This window comes from Protopterus annectens, chromosome 4.part0 (genome assembly GCF_019279795.1).
Source record: "Protopterus annectens isolate FY-2018-M chromosome 4.part0, PAN1.0, whole genome shotgun sequence".
Classification (NCBI taxonomy): Eukaryota; Metazoa; Chordata; order Ceratodontiformes; family Protopteridae; genus Protopterus; species Protopterus annectens.
This window is the reverse complement of record NC_056733.1, coordinates 1,140,611,057-1,140,632,763: the sequence shown is the minus strand read 5'-3', so window position 1 is coordinate 1,140,632,763 and position 21,707 is coordinate 1,140,611,057. Positions and strand designations below refer to the sequence as shown.

Sequence of the window (21,707 nt, the reverse complement as noted above, 5' to 3'; positions counted from 1 at the left end):
TCATGGTAGTGATAAGGAAGTTATGTGAAATATTGTTGGTTCAACATCTCAGAGCCTATATACCAGACTAATGGCATGTGTGAACACTGTATGTTTTTAAATTAAAAACTATAGACATGATTTCCTCTGTCCTGTTTTTGTCAGTGTGAAGAGCATCTTCATAAAAACAGGAATAAAAAATGTTTTTTTTTTTCTCTCATTTCTTTAGGGCACTGACACTGATGTCTGTGTGATGATTCAGATTAAAAAATCTGCTTCATTGTAGATTGCTCCAACACTGGAAGTAAGGAATGAGGGAAAGAAAAAATGTATGCCAATATTCAGAGAATGCACTGAGAGACTAAAGCACGGTAGGAGTAACTGGAAAATAAGTGAAGTACCTAGTGTTCAGGACCCAAAAGGGGGTAATGAGTGTAATGTCAAAATATAGACATCAAATACAAAAACATTGTCTATAGGAAATAATCTGCTTCACCAAAACAAGGAAAATCATTTCTAAGACTGTCTTCTTCAGAGATTAAGAAGTACTGCCTTATTCCTAAAATGCATTAACATGAAGTTATTATATATAATATTTGCAAATAAATAAGATTAAATGTTAAGCATTCAGTAATATGGAAAATGATAAAATTGACATTGACAAAACTGCAGGCTGGATATTGAAAAGTGTAGCAGTCATTAAGTTATAAAGCTTTGGTTTATTCAAAGTAAGGTCCATGAATCAAATAGCAGTGTGACAAGGCATGGACTGACCCAATGAAGTGCAAATCAAGAAGGCCCTTGAGCATGTGCATATATAGTGGGTAGATGGGGATCAGATAGTGTTACCCTGTGTCGATGACCTGTACCCAAACTGTTTACCCAGTTCTGGAAATCATATCATAGAATAAACATAGCTTGGAGGCAGCCTGGTACGGGTGACACAAATGTTGACTAGAAACAGTGTCTGTCAGAGTGACTTAAAGGGCTCTAAATATATATCCAAAAGAACAGAACAAAACAGATTCTGCTGTACTTTCATACATACATACTATAAAACTGTGAACTGCATGTAAACAGTCTGTTTTCAGAAGATAAGGGCATTTGTAAAAGAAGTTTCATGAGAAAGAACAAATACAGTAGAAATGTTAGAACAGTATCATGTTCCATGACAATACAACATACAAACAAGTGGGAACAGAAGCTGTGTTGGGAGATGAGCCAAGTACACATGAGTTAAGACTTTAATATATTAGCAAATAAGAGACCACAAATGTCAGTAAAAACTGAATATTGATAGGATGAGACTGAGTAGTCATCGCCACACTGGATGTGTTGAGAACCACAGTTCTACTTGTAGTTTTTACCGATTCCGTGTTTCGGAGAAGAAAGTAGCAAGAAGGTTTTCACTAGCCCCCCCTCCCCACATGCCTTTCAACAAGTGTGGGATTTATTGTAGGGCTGTAAACGTCTCTAAGTAAAGTGACTCCATCTGGACGATCATGTGCCACTGTAACTCCCTTGAGATCCTACTGTATGGATTTCTTTGTAAGAGGCCCAGGAAGGCAACCTGAAACATTTGAATAATAATGATCATATCATATCAGGTGAGGCTTCAAACAAGGCTGTCCCATGCCATGTTCTTCTGTACTGCCACTTGTGTTAAGGATGTACATCCCTGCATTAGTCTAATCATGTGGAATCTCTCAGACAGGGTCCAGCCAAGAAAGTCTAAAGATAAAAAATGACAAAACTCAGCTTAATCTCCACGGAAGCCTGGTGACAAAACTCAGCTTAATCTCCACGCAAGCCTGGTGACAAAACTCAGCTTAATCTCCACGGAAGCCTGGTGACAAAACTCAGCTTAATCTCCACGGAAGCCTGGTGACAAAACTCAGCTTAATCCCCAATGAAGACTGGTGACAAAACTCAGCTTAATCTCCACGGAAGCCCGGTGACAAAACTCAGCTTAATCCCCAATGAAGACTGGTGACAAAACTCAGCTTAATCTCCACGGAAGCCCGGTAACAAAACTCAGCTTAATCCCCAATGAAGACTGGTGACAAAACTCATCTTAATCGCCAAGGAAGACTGGGGAGGAGGGGGATTTTCATGGAATCGAGTACCTGCTGAAGACTAAAGTAAAAAATAATAAATAAATAACAATGCACACTGAACTCAGCAGCTTGGGGGAATGATATGATTTTCGTTAACAGAATGTCTTGACAGTAGCCATGTTATAGTAGGACTGGCTATATAATACAGGTAAATACCTGAGCCATGCAGACTCAGGATACTTTAGGGGGTAAAATGGTAGACTTCGTTTTGCCTTCCATTGGCTCATTAAGAAGTTCTAAGAGTTACTGCAGCCACCTATGAATGAACTTTTAGCTTCAGTTGCATTCTCAAAACCCATGACAAATGCTGTTCAACAGGGAGATATTTACAGGGCAGGGAAACAGCTGAGAGCTTAAAAAGTGGAAACACTGTTTGTTATAAATAAGCTATTTGTGAGCAGAGACTCTCACATGTCAGACTATATTTAGCACGTATATTTGTAGCATTTGAAACTCTATATGCTACTCAAAGCAGAAGTAAAAAAAATAACTGTGATAAAGATGCCCAGAATGGGTCAGTTCTTATCAAAATGTAGCTAGCAGTATTCAGACGTCACAGTGGTTTCAGCATTCATTATTTAGGTGTCATAGTTTTTGTTGCACCTTATTTTTGTGAGATATTCAAGTGCCTAAATAAGTATATCTTGCTTTTAGAACTGTACTCTTAGCTGGGGAATCTTATAGCCGTACCCTGAGTTAAACAGAGGTTAAATTACGAAAGGTCACTGAGAAAAGTGTTTTTCATACACAACACTGTGTCATCATACTCTTCAAATGTCCCAGATGCCAGGAGTCACTCCTGACCCTCTTGGACCTAATCCAAAACCCTCCCATTACCTGAAAGGAGACTGAGGCATCCCATTGCAGCATCATACTCGCAGCCATAAATATTTTTTTATGAAAGCATAAAGACATTTTTGTCATACATGCTGTGAATCAGGGAGACAGTAAAATGTCCACTTTTTCTTAAATCCTCACCAGAATAGAAACAGAGTAAAAAAGCATAATGCATTGATACACATATATACATGTATACATAAAAAAGGATTTATTTGCAATCTTGCAATAAAACGTATTCAATTTTGTTTTCTAAAATTCCTTTCATAGTTAAACCCTCAATATTTTGCATCTTAAAATCATATTTAATGTTATAGTTAATTTACATTCTGAATTTCTGCACATATATGTTGCTTCTTAATAATTAAAAACATAGGACTTTTAATCTCTTAACAGTTTTTAGTTTGGGGCTTATAAGCCAGAGAAATGTATTGCATCTTGTTGGGAAAAGGCATAAGGAAGGGTTTCCATCTCAGTAACCACTCCATCCACAGCTTGCCACTCCTCTGTGTTTACCACTGTCCTTGTGTAATATTGCAAGCTTATTTTACCCAGGCCAAAATATTCTGCTTTGCACTTTTATAGACTTTACTGCTGACTTTTATGGTTGTCTGTTTCTGTTCCACAGGTTCTCATTCTGTATTCCTGATTTATGTCTGGGTGGATGCTCTAGATAAATGCACAAGTCCAGATGAGTAAGTAATTCAAATCAAATCAATCAAATCAACCACACTGCTAAAACTGTTCATGTAGGAAGGCACCACTTATCCCACCCCTTCATGTGTCTCCTTACGTAGACTCTTAATTGTTAAGACTTCTCTGTGTTTTTTCCTGTTATACTACATTTTTCCTTATATTAACCTATTATTCTAGAAGGAAATGGAAACACAGCAACCTGCTAATCACATTTCTGGGACCCACTTAACCTTTGATTACTTTGACAGCTGTTTCCAAAAGTTAAGCAGGGACATACCTTTATACAATGTAGCACATTCTTGCAAATATCAGATTCTAGAACTGAGTCCTCTCACATTTGTTTATTTCATTCCTTAAACTGTGGGAAACCTCTGAACTGTCTCCCATCACTTAAGCAACCCATTACTTTAGTTAGTGTTTCAAACTCATTGCATCATTTCAGACTCGCCACATCATTGTTATGTCATGAATATCTCAAAAATTAAAACCCGCTTTAGCTGAACTGCATAAAATCATATAAAGTGGTACAATAAATGGTTGTTGGTTTGTCCAGTCCATACCTACAGCATATCATCAAAAGCCAATATGTCACTTATAATAATAAAAAGCAATCAACATGATAATTGCAGAATTTATAAAAACAATGTTCTTTTTTGTTAAGCTGTCATTTGCTAGACAATATTTTTTTACAAAGAACTTACTTTTCACACATAAATGCATCTGAACGGGTGATTTCTTTAGGTGACTGATGCTTATTTTTACTAATAACTGTAAAACACTAAATGAGGTAAACAGTAGTATTAAAACTATACTTACATTTCACTTTTGTGTTTTCTTTTGACAGATGTAAGCCATCAAGCCAGGACTGTGCCTACAAGACAATATTACACACTACCAAACACCGGCCATGAGAGGAGATCCCTGTTTGCCCTAGCAGAACCACCTCGTTTCCACTCTCAGGCCAGGGGCAGGAACATTCGCTTAGACCACCACTTTCGAAAGGCCTCCCGCAAGAACAGCTTCTGCAATGGAATCACATTTACCAACCGACCTGTCCACCTGTATGAAAAAGTCCGTTTGAAGCTGTCATCTGTCCACCATGGCTGGAGTGGAGCCTTACGTTTTGGCTTCACTCTACATGACCCTTCACAAATGAGCCCAGATGACATTCCCAAATATGCCTGCCCTGATCTAGTGACCAGACCAGGATACTGGGCCAAAGCCCTGCCAGAAAGATACGCACTGAAGGACAATGTGTTGGCATTTTGGGTTGACAGACAAGGGAGAGTATTTTACAGCATTAATGATGAGGAACCTATCTTGTTTCATTGTGGGGTGAAGGTCTCAGGACCCTTCTGGGGATTAATAGATGTTTACGGAATCACACAAGAAGTACAAATGTTAGGTAAGTATGGCATCATAGCACCTTAAACATGCTTACAAAATATTTTTCTCCTTTCTGTGTTCTTATTATCTTCAGAAATGCCGTTTAATATGCAAAAAGCGTTTTTGACAAACACTTTTCTCATTTCATAGTGCAGAATATAGTTGAAAGACTTTCTTCAAGATACTGTTTCTTTTTATCATATTTTATTTATTTTTTTTTTCTTGTTGAAGGAATGAATACAGCAGATACATCTTACCTAAATTTTACATGCCTTTTTTATAATTTGCATTAGTAAATATGTTCCTTATACTCTGTTTAGAATACTCTGCAAATAAACAAGCAGTCTTACAGTAACATTTGATGGATTTAAAAAACAATTTCAGAAGCCTCATCTCTGTACTGAAATACAGCTATGTCTACTTTTAAGTACAATATCATTTAACATTTACTAAAATAATTTATCCAGCTAGACTGATAATTTGATTTTGTAATATTTTTATGAATTAAAAGTGTCTTTGATTTTACAGGAATAGGTAAAATTAGTCCAAATGATGGTTGCTGGACAGAAAGTCAAGGCTGGTAGGTCTGTGGCCCAAACAATTTTATTTGCTAAGTGCAAATAAAACAGGCTATTAATCTGCATCTGTCATTTCAAAGATAACTCACTTTCCAGATCTTATTTGAGCTAAAGTCATATCTTGGAGTCTTAATTTAGAAAATATATCATTGCACCCTGCAATCCCCTCCCCCAAGTTATACTCAATATCTTGCTTTTCTGGTGTAAAGAAGAATTATATGCCACTCTGCAGTATGTAAAACACAGCACCCATTCTCATTTGTGTATAAGAGTTGTTCTGAAAGAAGGTCTTCTAGCCTGAACACAGCTTAATATTCAAGAAGGCTGCACTGTACAACTGGACAAAAAGCACAGTTCACAAATGTCTTTTTAATTTGCTTTGCTATTTCTAGTAAAGGCGCAAATACAAACCTATCTGCATAGTGGAGAACATCCTTGTGAGTGATTTGATGAGCAGAAATTTATCAACGCCTACCTTAAAAGTCTGTAATACCATCCTGTTCAGTGTCTCTTCTGATAGAATTCTTATAAATCCAACCACTCTCTGAAAGAAAAAAAAAAAAACATCTCGACCTTGGTGCTAAATTTATCATCTTTCAACTTCAATATGCTTCTGAAGAATGCTAAAGTAATGATGTCTGAATTTTATCATTGGCATACAGTGTGGAGTAGATTGAGATAACATTCTGGTTAGGTGTCCTCTTTCTTCATTTTGTCCCTTGCTGGTCGTATGCTAAATGAAGGACTTCCAGATCATTCCATGTAGTTTATGCACAATACAAACATGTTTATTCAAGGTTTCAGTCTGTCAAAACAGTCTTCTATATGACTCATAAAGAACAGGCTAGTACTTTGAACCAGTATGTTGAAGAAATATGAGAAAATATGTAGCACATGGAAAGATAATGTTCAGCTAGAAAAAATTTAATTGTTTGGTTCAAATTCCTCATTACTAAAAAAAAAAAAAATCTTAGATTGATCTATTGATTCACGTTAGAAAGTGTTATGTAATACATGTCTTGATGAAAGCAAGCTCAGGTTCCAAGTTCTAGTGTTGATACTTGACATCATTAGAAAAGGTAGTAAATGCCTTACATACAGCCGATGCATTCCAGCTTAGATGCTCTGCCATTGTAAGTCACCCAAGCGATGATAACCTACCTTAGCTGTACTTCAAACCCTCAGCCCAGGCTGCAGTTTATATCTTGTCTCTTCTAAGTACCACTTACAGACTGTAATGGTACATTCCATTGTTATCTGTGCAGGGAGGAGCAAGCAGAAAGCAAGGCACTTACTTGAAACACCAGCCATGGCTGTTATCAATGACCTCAGCCTGATAACACTATCATAATGTACTTTCTAAGATTTAAAAACTATTTTGAATGCAGTTTGCAAACTTAAAGCTTGCCATAAGAGGCTAACATGAGGTTTATCCGCTTTCTTTCACATGTATCAAGAATGGTGTTTTGATGTGCGGTGTTTTCAATTTTCTTTGTCATACTAGCTGTCAGAATACTCTTGTCATTATAAAATGGCTATTAAATAATGATTACCTATTTACCTTGCCTATGTGTAACATCAACAGGCATGTATTTGTATAATCAGAGCTTAAACTGTTCTTAGAAATCATTTTGCACTTGGAATGTTCATGTTCTGTCCTGTAACATAACTCCCAATCTTATAAAATAAAAAGTGCAGGGATTAATTTGTAAAGTATTTTTGATAAAACAGAAAAGAAGAAGAAACTCATTTATGCAGAAACTAATTAAAAGTCCTTTCATTGGTTTCACTTTGCTCCATAAAGGACTATACTGGTATTGGTCAGAGGTGACACATTGCGTACCTTGATCTCAGTTGTACCTGTCAGCTATAGTTTACGTTATTAAACATGAATGTGCTGAGTGAACATTGCCTGTCCTTAATGTCTAACTGATGGCTGTGTAATTAGTAGGCATGAATTCATCATCATCATATGACAACCGTAGCATTCCTAAATAATGGCATTCTCATGGCAGTAAATAACACAGAAAATGAAAACACTTCTGGGGTACATGTAGGGCTTCCTCTGTTGTTATTTTCATAGTTATATAAGGATTTATGTTTGTTATTCAAAAACGATGTAGGGAAAAAACTTCCAAGAATGTTACTCTCCTTCCATGATATTTCTACTAAGTACACAGATTATTGAAATTAGATGGTACCAGACCATAACATTTCCCCTACAAATGATCATTCATTAAAAGATTGCTTAGTCACAGTTGATCAAGAACACATTTCCTCTATAACCCATCTACAAACATTACAATATGTTTTTTCTTTAGTGGGCAATACCCTACACCCTATTATGTGGGGAAAGTGTATTACCCATAGGAGCAAGTTCTGAAGGTGCATCCAGGGCTAAAACTACTCCATGCATCTCAACTGTCCAGATTTTTGCCTCATATTTTTGTCCATTTCTCATAAAATTGTAGTTTTCTGGCTAATCACTTGCAAATCATTGAGGGCTGAGATCAGAAAATAATGACAGTCATTTGATTTTCAGACTTCATACCCTTCAGAAAATTCATGCTAATGCAAAACCTGCTATCCAGTCAACTTTCTAAGTCTGTAAGAGCAATATTTAATAAGTGTCCCTATTGTTGGGCCTTTATACCCTCATTATTTTTGACTTTGTCCAGATTTCTTGCTGTAAGAGGTTGAGATGTATGGAGTGGATAACATACAGGGCTCCCTAGTGGTCAGCCTGAAACATGACTTTTCAGACCACCAACAGATGTTATTCATTATCAGCCTCCAAAAAGGCTTCATGCCAGATGACTGAAAAGATAGCAATACTCATTACCTTGCAATAAAGTAGGACATCAATGGACGCAGGTAATTATACACCTGTAGACCTGATGAGCCTAATTTGTAAGGCTATGGAAAAGATCATTCTGGAATAAATAAATAAGGACACCCCAAACCTATAAACTCCCGACCCAAGCCAGTTTGGATTTTTAAAGGGCAGATTCTGCATACTTAACATGGTCAACTTCTTTTTGAAAGTTACTAAAGCAATGAAAGAGAGAAAGTCAGTGCACACTACATTTACTGAGCTTGCAAAGGCAGTCAGCAGCCTCCCACACTCAGATATAACAGATAAACATTCCCAGCTAGATGTAAATCCCTGGGTAACTCACTGGATATGAAACTGAAAAAGAGAACCCAGGAAATTAGGGTGAGTGGTGCTACCTCCTCCAAAGGACTTGCCACTAGTGGTGTACCCCAATATTTAGTCCATGAGCCACTCCTGTTTGTCATTTACATCTCAGACATCAAAGCAAAGCTAATGTTAAGGATTTATGGCTGACGACTGTAAACGTGGTGCCATCATAAACTCCCAAGAGGACACCAGTTCTCTAAGAGGGCCTTACACAAACAAACAGCTGGTGTCAAAACCATGGTCTAAAACTAAATGCGAAGAAATGGATAGATGTATCCTTTGGCAAGCATGACTTCCCTTGTAACTGTCACATAGTTCATAGGTTCATAGGTTGGTACTAGCCTATCGTCTCTAGGGCCTATACAAGCCTAGCAATAACAATTCCCTGGCTATTTCTTCCCACAATATTTACTTTACTGGACCCCTGTCTAGCAGGGTGACTGATGTGATCCCCGGGGTGAATTTCCTATCTCCCATCCAATCATCAAGGTTCCTTTTGAAAAGGCCCAAGGAGGAGTTTTGTTTGACATGTATGGGCAGTCTACTCCAGAGTTTGGGGAGTGTTTGGGTCAGAAACCTATCCGTCCAGCATGTTTTGTTCATTGTGATGACAAGGTTTAGATCCCTGGAGCATGTGGCTCTGAGGGATTGGGATTTCTTTAAGTGTAGCATGTCCAAAAGCTCTGGGTTTGATATGGCCTTGTATGTTAAACAGAGATCATCTCTGAGTAGACAATATGCAACAGAGTATAGCTGGAGTTTTTTTAGACGGTCAGCATAGGGCATCTGCTTTAGGCTTATGATTCTTTTATTGAGGAATTTCTGTGGTCTTTCCAGTTAATGCAGATGTCTTGAGAGGTACATACCAAATGGGGCGTTGCATTCTATAATGGGTCTAATGAGGGATGAGTACAGTGGGACAATGATCTCCTTTTTTGTGGATGAAAAGCTCTTAGTAATGAGGTGTGCCACATAGAAGGATTTCCTGACTGTTGTGGCGATGTGGTTATCGAAGGTGAGACCACTGTCCACCTGTGTCCCTAAGTTTCTTATTACACTTTCGGTGTTTAGTGTACTGCCACCTATGTGGTAATTCATGGGTAAATGTTTTTTCCCAAAGGGGATAACTTTACATTTCTTGGCATTGAGCTTGAGTCCATGGCTCTGGCACCAAGCATCTGTTTCTGTAAGACCCTTTTGTAGACTATCCACATCATTTGGGGAATCAGTAATGGCTCCCAGTTTGCAGTCATCTACAAACTTTGTTAGCCAGAGTCCCTTAGTATTGGCCTGTACTTCAGAGAAGTAAATGCCAAACAAGAGTAGTTCCAGGACTGAACCATGAAGTACTCCACTTGACTGGAGCTGGATTTGGAGTCTGCTACTTTTACAGTATGGGTTCTGTCAGTAAGCCAGTTGGCAACTCATCGAGTGACATAGGGATTAAAGCCCAGCTTAGTAAGTTTATCTATGATTCCAGAGTGGGGGATGGTGTCGAAGACCTTGGCGAGATCCATATAGGCTTTATGGACCGGCTTACCCTTGTCCACAACTCTGGAGACTTATTCGAAGAAGTCAATCAGGTTCAGGGGACAAGATCGGCCCTTCACTAACCCAAACTGGGTGGGGACCAGTGTCTGAAGGTTGCCACTCTCTTTGTTTATAAGTTCCATGATAATATGTTCCATGGCCTTGCAGATCAGGCTCATCAGATTGATGGGGCAGTAGTTCCCATGATCCCAGGTGGATCCCCCCTTGTGGAGTGGGATAACTGTAACTGTGCACCACTCAGTGGGCACAAGACCTGAGGTGAGGCTATGATTAAAAATGACACTTAGGTGAGGTGCCAGTTCACTTTGTAGTTCATGTAGTACACAGCCCAGGATGTCATCTGGTCCCATGGATGCTGTATTCTTAGCTTTGGAGAGTGCAGTTTTTACCTGTGTGGTCATTACCGGAATTTGACAATCTTTCAGTATTGAGATGGGCCCTTTAGGGGGTGAGAGGGGGGTGAAGTTGGCACTGAATCGATTTGCCAGGATATTGGCAATATCCTTGGTATCAGTATATTTAATGCCATTCTGTTGTAGCTCAGAGCAGATCTGAGCATTGCCATTTAGATTCTTGACATAGCTATAGAATGCCTTGTCATTGTCTTTGGAATCTTTGGCAATTTTATTTTCATAACTAGCTTGGGAGGATTTTATGAGGGATCTCAGCTTCTTACTGAGGCTGGTAAGGAATTTTTTTGTATCCTGGGATTTTCCTCTTTTCTGCAACAGTTTCTTCTTTTTGTTTTAGTTGATCCAGTGGTCAGGGATCTGGGAACATATGTCAACATTGAATTCTCCTTTGATCACATATTATCCACTATCATAAGGAAGTCCTTCTTCAGCACACATTTTATAGCTAAAAGTATGGCATCTGGGTTCAAGGGTGTGATCATTCCACTGTACATGGCTCTCATCAGGCTGATCACTGAACATAATGTCCCATTCGGTAGGTACCTGTCCAAACATTTCTCATAACGTCAGTGACCGCAATGTCTTCTCCCTATAAAAAAAAAAAATCAAGGACCTGAATCACAGAAACTATGCAGACCATCTCAGAACCTGATTCCTCTTTTTGGTATCATACAAGCTACTAAGAAGTGACCTCTGCCTCTCTTTTAGACCATCTGCAGACCTTATCCTGTAATACCTATTTCACATTCACAAGTCCAATAGTAGTATGAACACCTGCTCAAGGAATCTTAATCTCTTTTGCAACATAAATAAAACATGTTGGAGGGATAGGAATGTATGAGAGACAATACCTCTTTGATGGAGCTGTCTTCCATTCCATATAAAGCAAAGTACTTTTCTTACTCTGTTCAAGTGTAATTTGGATGACTGGATGGGAAACCACAAATTCATTCTTCTTCTTGTTTGTATGCAAAACATTAAGGGTTAAAAACTGACATGGGATTGTAAGGCTAGGCTTTTCAAGATTGTCACAGATCAGTAGCCTAGTAAGTAGCTATGAATATAAAAACCTATATGCTGTCTCCACAGTCATACAGATACGGAGAAAAGAGAAACTCCTATTAAAGCACACAGTGATCCCCCTGTGGTTTAAAAAATTAAAAAAAAATACTTCAATCTGCAATGAACAAAGGATTTTAACCAAAGAATTTGATCAGCTGAGCCTCAATCACCTGGGGGTTCCAACATCAACTCTGTTCTAAAGCAGGTGGCATTAAAAGGCACAGAATGGAGATGCCAATGGAGTAATTCAACACTATTCAGAGAGCAGTTATAAAATGCAATGACATGTTTTTTAATCCACAGTTAAAAGAAACTTATTGGTTATAGGAATGTATGTAAAGGTGTAATAGAGACAAACCAGGATATATTTTAAAGTGCAAGAAAATCTTGTAGTGCATGGAGAGCAGTGATTATGTTCCAATATCTGGAAAAAGACAAATCATTTAAGTGCTACTATAGTGTGAAACCCGATCTTAACAAATGTTAAGCACCCCCTACTTAACTTGTCAAGGTGAAATTTCACGTTAGGTAGTCAAATCTGACGGTACTGACCAGCAAACAACAGCAATGATTTCTTTCCCCCTGCTGTCTGTGCTGGTAACAGGGCCCTTATTTCCTCTCATAAACTTAGAAAGTTGGTAGAATAACAGGATTTGTATTTGCCCACATTTTATGAAGGATACAAAGTCTGAAACTCAAACGCATGTCATTATTTAGTGGCTTCACTCCTCAATGATTTGTCAGAAAACCACAGATTTTATGAGGAACAGACCAAATATACGAGGCAAAAATCTGAACATTCTGCAAAAACTTGACAGTTGAAAGGCATGGAAGGTGAGTGTAAGCATAAGAGACTGAGTTACGCAGTTTCCCTGACAGTGCTCGCTAAGTGCTTTATGGTTTTGAAAGCTGGCAAAGCACTTGGCACTTTTTTCTGTAACCAGTAGACCATAAATCAGATAGCCCTCCATGCACTGCAAAGAATTATGATTGTGTCACTGATAGTAACCCTTAATTATGTGTTTTTGACAAGGATGCAAAGATTCACCTCTCAAGCTTCACTCCCAAGGCGAATTTTTTAGCATCCATGTCATGAACACATGAAAAGCGGGTTATGATCGATGACCCACTCATAATCTTCTGCGTTAAAACATGGGATCCTGTAATTTAAAGTATATGCATTAATAACCTAATTCTTTGGATTGTTAAGTACCAGTGTATACTTTTAAATTAAGGTATTTAATGGTTGTACAGTGAATAATGTAATTATTGTTCACTTTAACATATTTCACAGGATGTTATCACTAAACCTTCATAAAACATTATCCGCCTTAGGGCAGACTGATAGGCTGTGTTTAGTTGCAGAGATAAATACATCTTATAGGTTCATAGATTCATAGATGTTTACTAGGCTAATGGCCACAAGGGCCTTTTAAGCCTAGCTGTTCATCCCAAATCTCTGATAAGTTCTGATACCCTTGATAAGTGTAAGCAGGGGTTTGGGAGATGAACCATTTACAGGTTAACTGTGTCCATTAGAGACATAGGTGCCAAACCAGGGATGAATTTCTGGTTTCCCATCCAATTGTCCAAGTTGCACTTGAATTGGGTTAGGGAGGAACTCTGCTTCACATGGATGGGGACCCTGTTCCATAGACACAGGATTCTCTGGAATACATACATATCTCTCCAGCAAGACCTGTTTATATCACAGGCAAGGTTTAAGTCTTTAAAACAGGTAATTCTCATGATGTTTGTTTTGTAGATATGCAGGAGGTCCATCATAGTGGGGTCTGACAATGCCCTGTATGCCAGGCATAGATGTCCGCTCAATAGCCTGTAGGAGACAGAATACATGGATAGGGCCTTGAGACGGTCTGCATAGGACATTTTACTTATGCCCTGTATTCTTTTAGAGAGGAACCTCTGTGGACATTCCAGTTATTGGATATGCCTAGTTAGGTACATACCAAAGGTGGCATTGTACTCAATGATAGGTCTGATGAATGCCAAATACAGTGGAACAATGACTTCCTTGGACTTAGATGCTATAGCTTTGTTTTTAAGTTGTGCAGTATAGAATAATTTCCTCTCCACTGTAGACACATGATGGTGAAAGGCTAGATTACTATCTATGTGTGTCCCTTAGTCCCTGACTACTGGATCAACTCTAAGGGGTGTGTTGTTAATATGATAATTACCAGGGATAGATGACTTCCCAAAGGATACTATTATGCATTTCTTAGTATTTAATTTTAGTCCATGGCTCGGGTCTATATCATATGTTCGAAGTTTTATAACTTTGAACGTTAAAATATCAAATTTAAATGCTTGAAGTTATAAAACTTCAAACATATGTAAAAAAAAAAACTCACAGCTGTAGGCAGGGGGGGCAAGCCCCCCTGCACCCCCCCAAACCCCCCGGTCTTTAAATATACCAACTCTGAGACCACACTACAGTGAAGTAAGGGAAATCTTCCCTTTACCACACTATAGTGCAGTCTCGGAGTTGGTATATTTAAAGAGTGGGAGATGTGGCGGGTGCAGGAGGGCTTGCCTACACTAGTCAGGTAAGTTCTGTTTGGTTTTTTTTGTTTTTTTTTATTATATGTTCGATGTTTGAAACTTCGAACATTTAAATTCGATTATTTAATCTTCAAAGTTTTCAAACTTCGAACATATAATATAGACCCCATGGCTCTGACATCAGTTGTTAGTCTGTGTCAGACCCTCCTGGAGAACATTTGTGTCAGTGTGCGATTCAATGGTAGCTCTTAATCTGCAAACATCTGCAAGTTTAGTCAGCCAGAGACCACTGACATTGGCCTTGACTTCTCAGAAGTTAATGCCAAAAAGGAGCAGTCCAAGGACTGATCCCTGAGGGACTCCACTTGTGACTGACCTCTTTGTAGAAGTGGACTCGCCAAGTCTAATTTCCTGGGTCCTGTCTGTGAGCCAGTTGGCTATCCACCAGGTGACATATGGGTTTACCTAACCTTGTGAGTTTGTCAACAATGCCCAAGTGGGGTATTGTGTCAGATGCCTTGGTCAGGTCAAGGTAGTCAGTGTGAACAATTTTTCCATTATCCATTGCTTTGGTGACCCTCTCAAAGAAGTCCACCAGGCTGAGTAGGTATGATCTGTTCTTGGCAAAACCAAAGTGGGTTGGATCCAGTGTCTGGAGGTTTACTATATCTCTGTTGATCTTCTCCATAATAATTCTTTCCATGGCTTTACATATAGGACTTGAGAGACTTATGGGTCTGTAGTTTCCAGGGTCTTTATAGCCCACCTTTGTGCAGAGGGATGACTGCTGCCTTTCTCCATTCATGAGGCATAAAACCTGTTTGGAGGCTACAGTTAAGTAGTAATTCCAGAGGCCCTGATAGGTCATGTTCCATGCTATTCACAAGGCATCCTGAGATATTGTCTGAGCCCTTTGATACAGTGTTCTTGGTCTTAGAGAGACTATTAAGGACCTGTTCCCTAGTGATATATAGGGGGAGTTATATTTGATGATATTTCCAGAGGGAAGGTTGAGGGGGGAGAGAGGGGTAAAGTTGGAGCTGAATTTTTCATCCAGCAGGTTTGCGATGTCTTCTGACTCAGTATAGGTGGCTCCATATACAATGAGCTCTACACACAATTGTGGACATAGCTAAAGAATGCTTTCTGGTTGTCCTTGGCCTGGGAGGTGAAAAGTATGGGAGGCCAAACGTACCTCAAATTTGGCTTTGGTAGACTTTATTTGTTCTCTCAGTTGTTTAGTTTGATAAGAGTGCTTTTATCCTGCTGGGTACTGCACTTCCTAATTTTTGCCATGATTTTTTTTCCTCCTGTTATACAGTCTACTGATTTTGGGATTCCACCAGGTTGGCTTGTTTTTTGAGTTAGTTCTGTACTTCTTCCTGGTGGGTACAGCTGCCTCTATGCAGCTATTAACATGCTTGTACAGGGTTTCTGTGAACAGTTCTGCACAGGCAATAGTGTTCTCAGGGTTTATGGGAGCTTGAAATGTTGCCAGGTTCTCACTTAATAGCAGGAGGTTAGCCTTAGAATAGTTCCTGAACATTCCAGGTTTAGCTGGGGGGTCCAGGTTTTATTTATACTTCAAAGGAGACCATTGTGTGGTCTGACCTTACCAGGGAAGGCATTACAGTAGGGGTGTGCAGCACTCTCCCGTATTAGTGAGGACCAGGTCCAGTATGGGTGCACCTCTGGTTGGTGTATTGACTACCTGGTCCAGGGCGTTTGTGTTTACAAAATCCAGGAATCTCTGTGCATGTACGTTTGGTGTCATATAGGATTTCCAGTTAATAGTGGGGTAATTAAAGTCACCCATGAATATGGTATTGGGTTGGATGGTTAGTGTTTATAATAAGTTTAAATACATGGCATGGGTTTTCTGGGTCATAGAGGGGGACCTATAGCTTGCAAGGAAGTGGTGCTGGATTTTGCCTGCGGTGATTTGAACATGGAGCAGTTCAAGTGCATTGTCCTGTTTGACCATCCTTAAAATATATTTATCTTTCATGTAAATAGATACTTCCACCTTTAATCGCTGCCTGTGAAGTAGCTGGCCTAAATGTGTGGAAGGCATTATAACCTAGCCCTGTTGGTGTGCTCTCTATGGCTTTAAACCATGTCACGGTGACCACACAGATGTCAGCATTCTCTAGGGTAAAGAGAGCTTCTAGGGATTAGAGTTTTTTTTTTAGACTCCTAGCATTGAGCAGTAATACCTTTAGATTTTCTTGGTTTTGATTTTCTATGTCGGAAATACTTTCAGTTTGGCATTGCCTAAAAAAGCACTATGGGGAAGACAGTGTTTTAGCTAATATTCAAAAGTCTAGAGGGGAGAGATGCAGACCTGCCCTGGCAAAGCAGCATGGACTGTTGACCATCTCCTTTCTTGCTGACAGATATTGCACCCCCTTTGAATGACACCAGAAACTAAGCCTCTTATTAAAGTCAATCTTTTTTTGTTCATAATAGGGCAGCAGCAGTGGTGCAGCAATTAGCATTGCTGCTTCACAGCAAGAGGTTCTCTGGTTCAATCCTCAGCTGGGGTGCCTTCTGTGCAGAGTCTGCATGTTCTCCCTGTGGTCACGTGGGTTTCCTCCAAGTGCTCCGGTTTCCTCCCACATCCAAAAGACATGCTGTAGGTGGACTGGACATGCTAAACTGGCCTTAGGTGTGAGTGTGTGCATGTGTGTGCCTTCTGTGGAAGGTTGGGTGCTGGGTTGGCAACTCAACACCGTAAAAACTCCACTGCCAATCATGAGCAGACAGGTGATCAGCTGTGTTGACCCCTAACCGGGAAAAGCCGAAAGAAGAAGAAGATTTTTTGTTCATAATCTGGCATCATCCTTGGAAAATGTAAAATGCTGCTCAATGCAAAGCTCATATCAGCCTGAGACATAAATTCTGAGAGCTCCATGATGTCTCTCTTCATATAGTCTAGGGAGGTACATCTCAGGTCCATTTATTCCCACATGGCCTATGACTGAGTCATATTGGTAATTGTGGTACAATGACCTAAGTGCCTGTGTAATGTGATGGATCCTAGCCCCTGATAAGCAACTGACCATGACTTTCTCGTTACTCAGCCTGGTGAAAGGGAGATCAGTGTGTCTCATGATGGAGTCTCCAATGACTAAAATAGGTTCATAGGTTCATAGGTTCAATGACTTCTTCTGTGCTCAGTGGATTGCCCACCTATATGTAGCAGGCTTTGAGTCTGACATGGCTCCAGCAACTCTGACCCTGTGGGTTAGTAAAATGTTGGATTGTGTGGTGACTTGCCTTAAGGGCTTAGAGGTAGAGGCTCCATGAGATGTAGCTGTATGTGTTGATGTGGGTGTTGTTTTGAAAGAGTGCATTTGGGGTTGCTGAGGGTATTTGTTATGTGTACTTTATCTATGATGCCTTTGTGGTTTAGGAAGGTTGCAATTAAGTGCCTCAGCATATGCGGGTTGATATGTCTGCTTTGAATTGTGCGTGATGGGTGCAGCATGTGTACTACTGACACCCTTAATGACATTAGGAGTACTTTTATGTGAGAGCTTTGCCTCCAGTGACATTGTGTAAATACATCTCTCACATACCATATTAGATTGTTTGAGAATTAACTGATTGCCAGTAAACATGAGGCAATTTCTACATTGCCTCAGAATGCCCACATCCACCAAGCCCATAAGGGAGACAGTAGGAAAGTTCATTTCAATGGCAACAGACCCTTTTTATTGATTAGACAGTTGTAGTGAGAATATCAATCACTGTCAGGAGTGTCCAGTTTGCAACTATGGGGACAGTGCTTGTCACTGCAAACTAGTTGTCCTGTATGCAAGTAGGTATTGGGGAACTTTTAGTTGTGCTTTTATAGGAAAAATGTCACTCATGGTGTCTGAGTCTATACAGAGCACTGCCAAACACTTGAGATGAAGCTAATACGTAGACCCCAAAGATTTGAGGATGAAGTATTTAGGCGGATATTCTGAAGTGAGAAACAAATGAAGCAGTACTTACTGAAAACAAAAAATTAGCTTATCAAGAATGATGAAAAGGTGGGAGTCGCATGAATGGCTACTGCCTGGCTACTACTAATGCTGGTCTCTGCACAGCTTCACTCTGCTGGGATACAATACTCCTTTGCTTCTCCTCTCACCAGATGCAAAACATTAGCACCAATCCCAAGAAGAGAAGCAGGCCACTGCCTGTTTGGTGATCCAGTCCTGTCCCAGATGATGCAATGGTCTGTAGGCTTGTAGCCTTGTCCTGGTAGATGCCTTGAATACCAACCATATCAATCAGGAACGTTAAGCACAGACCCTCACTCTCCGACCAGAAACAGTAATCAATGCACTCTGCTCCTTCTCTCATCAGGACCAGAATATAAGCACAGATTCCAAGCTGTCACCTATAAAACAGTTATCAGGCTTTCTGTTGATCAGCAGTCTCCAGGAAATAATATCCCTGTACTCCTTCTCTCACCAGGAGAAAAGAGAAGCACTAATTCTCCAATAACTGGTGGTCTTGCAATAGATGTTTAAAGGTAAGATGAAAAAATGGTTTATCCTAAACACTGCAGTGTTCACTAAGCAGTTAGATATGAAAGTGGGTAACTTAAGTTTTAGCTGCCTAAGTGGAGAGCCGTTATGTTTAAAAGGGCAAGAGAGATTGAAGGGGGTGGCCACTTTTGTATTCTGCTACTATAGAATACAGTGGGATAGCCAATACATTTAAATGAAGGGGAGTGGTTTTGCAAAATGATAGTTTTGTACTTACTTACACCAGCCAGTGAAGGAGAGAGGGAAGGAGATGTAATGGGTAGCCAACTTGAAAGAGAGTGGTGTTTAAGAATACAACAGTAACAGAGTGGGAGGCTGGGAAAAAAAATCCGTCTGACTCGCAAGAGACACAGCTGGGATCTTTTTTCAAGTTTTAATATGGAATTAAAAGCAAAATACAAAAAAAACAGTGTAAAAAAATAAATCACAGTATACAAAATAGAAAAGGGCAGTAAAGTAATACAAAGTACAGGAAATTAAAAGCAAACTAACCTTTCCCTCACAGTAAGCTGTGGCAGAGTCTGGGTGAGCTTTTCCAGCAAAGCCTTCTTCTTCCTACATGGGTGGGAGGTCAAAGACATTTCTTTTCTCACAAACTGTTTCTAACAAATATATTCTGATGAAACATATGCAATGAGTCATGTTTTGCTGAATTGCATTTCAGATGATTTGTAGGGGACTTGTTTAATGATCAGCAGAAACAACACCTCAACTCACTGAATACTATTCCTGTCATACAAATAGAGGAACCTAAAAAAAAGTTAATTAACAAGACAAGTCAAGATAATTATGTGATTAAAATATCCTAGTAGTAAGCATTGCATTTATATTTTAGAACTGCCCATTAGTTATAAGCTATACAAAAAATATCAAACGTTCATTGGTTCTTGGCTGTCATGAAATCACTATGACAGGATTGTGTAGAAGTTTGTATTAGGACTAACACACTCCATAGAATGCCTTATAAAACTGTACCTTGAGTGTATAAGACAACCTGCTTTATTTTATTTATTTATTTTACATTTGTTTACTGGGGAGGTCCGACTGGACAGATCTGTCTGTTTTCAGTGGAGGCCCGGAGAGAAACTCTCCAGAAACAATTACTAACATATTATAAATAAGATATTTATATGAGCATTGTGGTTTACACATACAGTTATAAAATATTGCAGATAACATATGATTGCATAAGATATGTTCCTATTTCACACTGCGTCTTGTGAAAAAGCATGTTGTATCATTTTTTATGCTTTAATTCTCTGCTGGATAACATTAATTTCAAAAGACGTTCGGTCATCTACATTTTGTAGCTGTAATATGTTGTGATATTATCTTCTCTGAATCTAAAGGGTCTCATTTTCATTTTGTTGTCAACCCCCAGAGTATGCTGCATGATAGAACATCATTATAACAACTGCTTCATAAGGTATTCGGCTTTAACTCATGCCTTACAATGTGCCTTAAGTAGTGATAGTATGTGTACCTTATAGTCATTAATTACACATCGATCTTTGAATCTGACAGGTCTGTTGTACTCCCTAATACTACAATGGCTAGAATAATATTTTTTTACATTGTGATTGGAATTACATAACCACAGTAACAGCCTATCTTTTATCATGGAACTCCATAATATAGTGTGTGCATACATTATCTCTCAAGTTGTGCTCCTCAAGGCATGTTATCAGTTATCATAAAAATCATTCTGTTCTCCATTATTCCATAACATCAGTTCTAGGACTAGTCAACAAGCATCTGCTGTGGTTTAACTCACCCAAGCAGTGATCTTATTACAAAAAAAAAAAAAACATATGTCCTCTTGTGAGTTATACCTTAAATATTTTGAAGTTTTACAATAAATATATTATAGCCTTTATCTGTTCTGACCCATAACAAGACAAACACCCCTAAATAAGTTCACTATGACTTCAGTGGTATCACACAGCATCGTTTCTCTAAATTACAAGGTGGTCATTTTATCAGGTGGTCACTGTTCTTGAATAGGTTACTACGTCTGCTAATTCTGGGGGGAGGGGGATGGGGGTAGCATATGATAATTTGATGTGACCTGTTATCTTTCTTGGCTTTTACAAAACTCTTGCGTTTTTTTTGTTTATAGTTTTCTGCAGAAGTCCTTCCATCTAATATAAAACAAGATTATAGAGAACTACTGAAAAGCTTTGAAATGCTTTTTATGTTTGACAATGTCAATCATCTCTCAATTTTTACATTCACTCACATGTCCTTGAAAAATAGTATATTACCTTTGGCAAGTTTTGTGACCCACGGTGGTGGTGCTGCAGTAGCGTTGTCACCTCACAGTTAGACGTTGCCCGTTCGATTCTCAGTTAGAGCGTCTTCTGTGCGGCGACATGCGTGAATGGGCGTTTCTTCGTTGAAAGTTGTGCATTAGGCCCGGCAAGCCAGCATGTAAAAATCTACTGCCAATCATTAGCGGACCGGAAAGACACAACAACAACAACAACAACAACCTTTGGCAAGTTTTGTGGCTTGTTCTGCTGTCTTTCATGATCTGTAGTTGAAGAATGGACAGCTGAAACTTGTATCTGACCACTGCATGAATTAGTGAAATGTTAACTCAACAATTTACAGTTTGGATTCTTCAGCTGATAAGTGACCAACATGTGGATATATGGGGATTTGTCACAGATGCATACCATACATCATTATGGCTTCATGTCCTATTGCATATGCCTGGCAAGAGTTTAAAAGTTTCACTAACAGTCTTTTTTTCTTAAGCTGTGAAATATGCATCTTCCTGATCTACAGGGTTTTTGAAGTTTCTGTGGGTAGCC

The 21,707-nt window shown here is 39.1% G+C and overlaps 1 protein-coding gene across 1 annotated transcript in view; it reads left to right on the top strand.

Moving 5' to 3' along the window:
- NEURL1B (neuralized E3 ubiquitin protein ligase 1B) overlaps window positions 1-21,707 on the top strand; it is a 305,897-nt gene that overhangs the window by 261,239 nt on the left and 22,951 nt on the right. Inside the window, exon 2 of the mRNA XM_044069111.1 lies at window positions 4,474-5,034. Coding sequence (XP_043925046.1) covers window positions 4,474-5,034 — 561 coding nt within the window. The remainder of the gene's footprint in view (window positions 1-4,473; window positions 5,035-21,707) is intronic.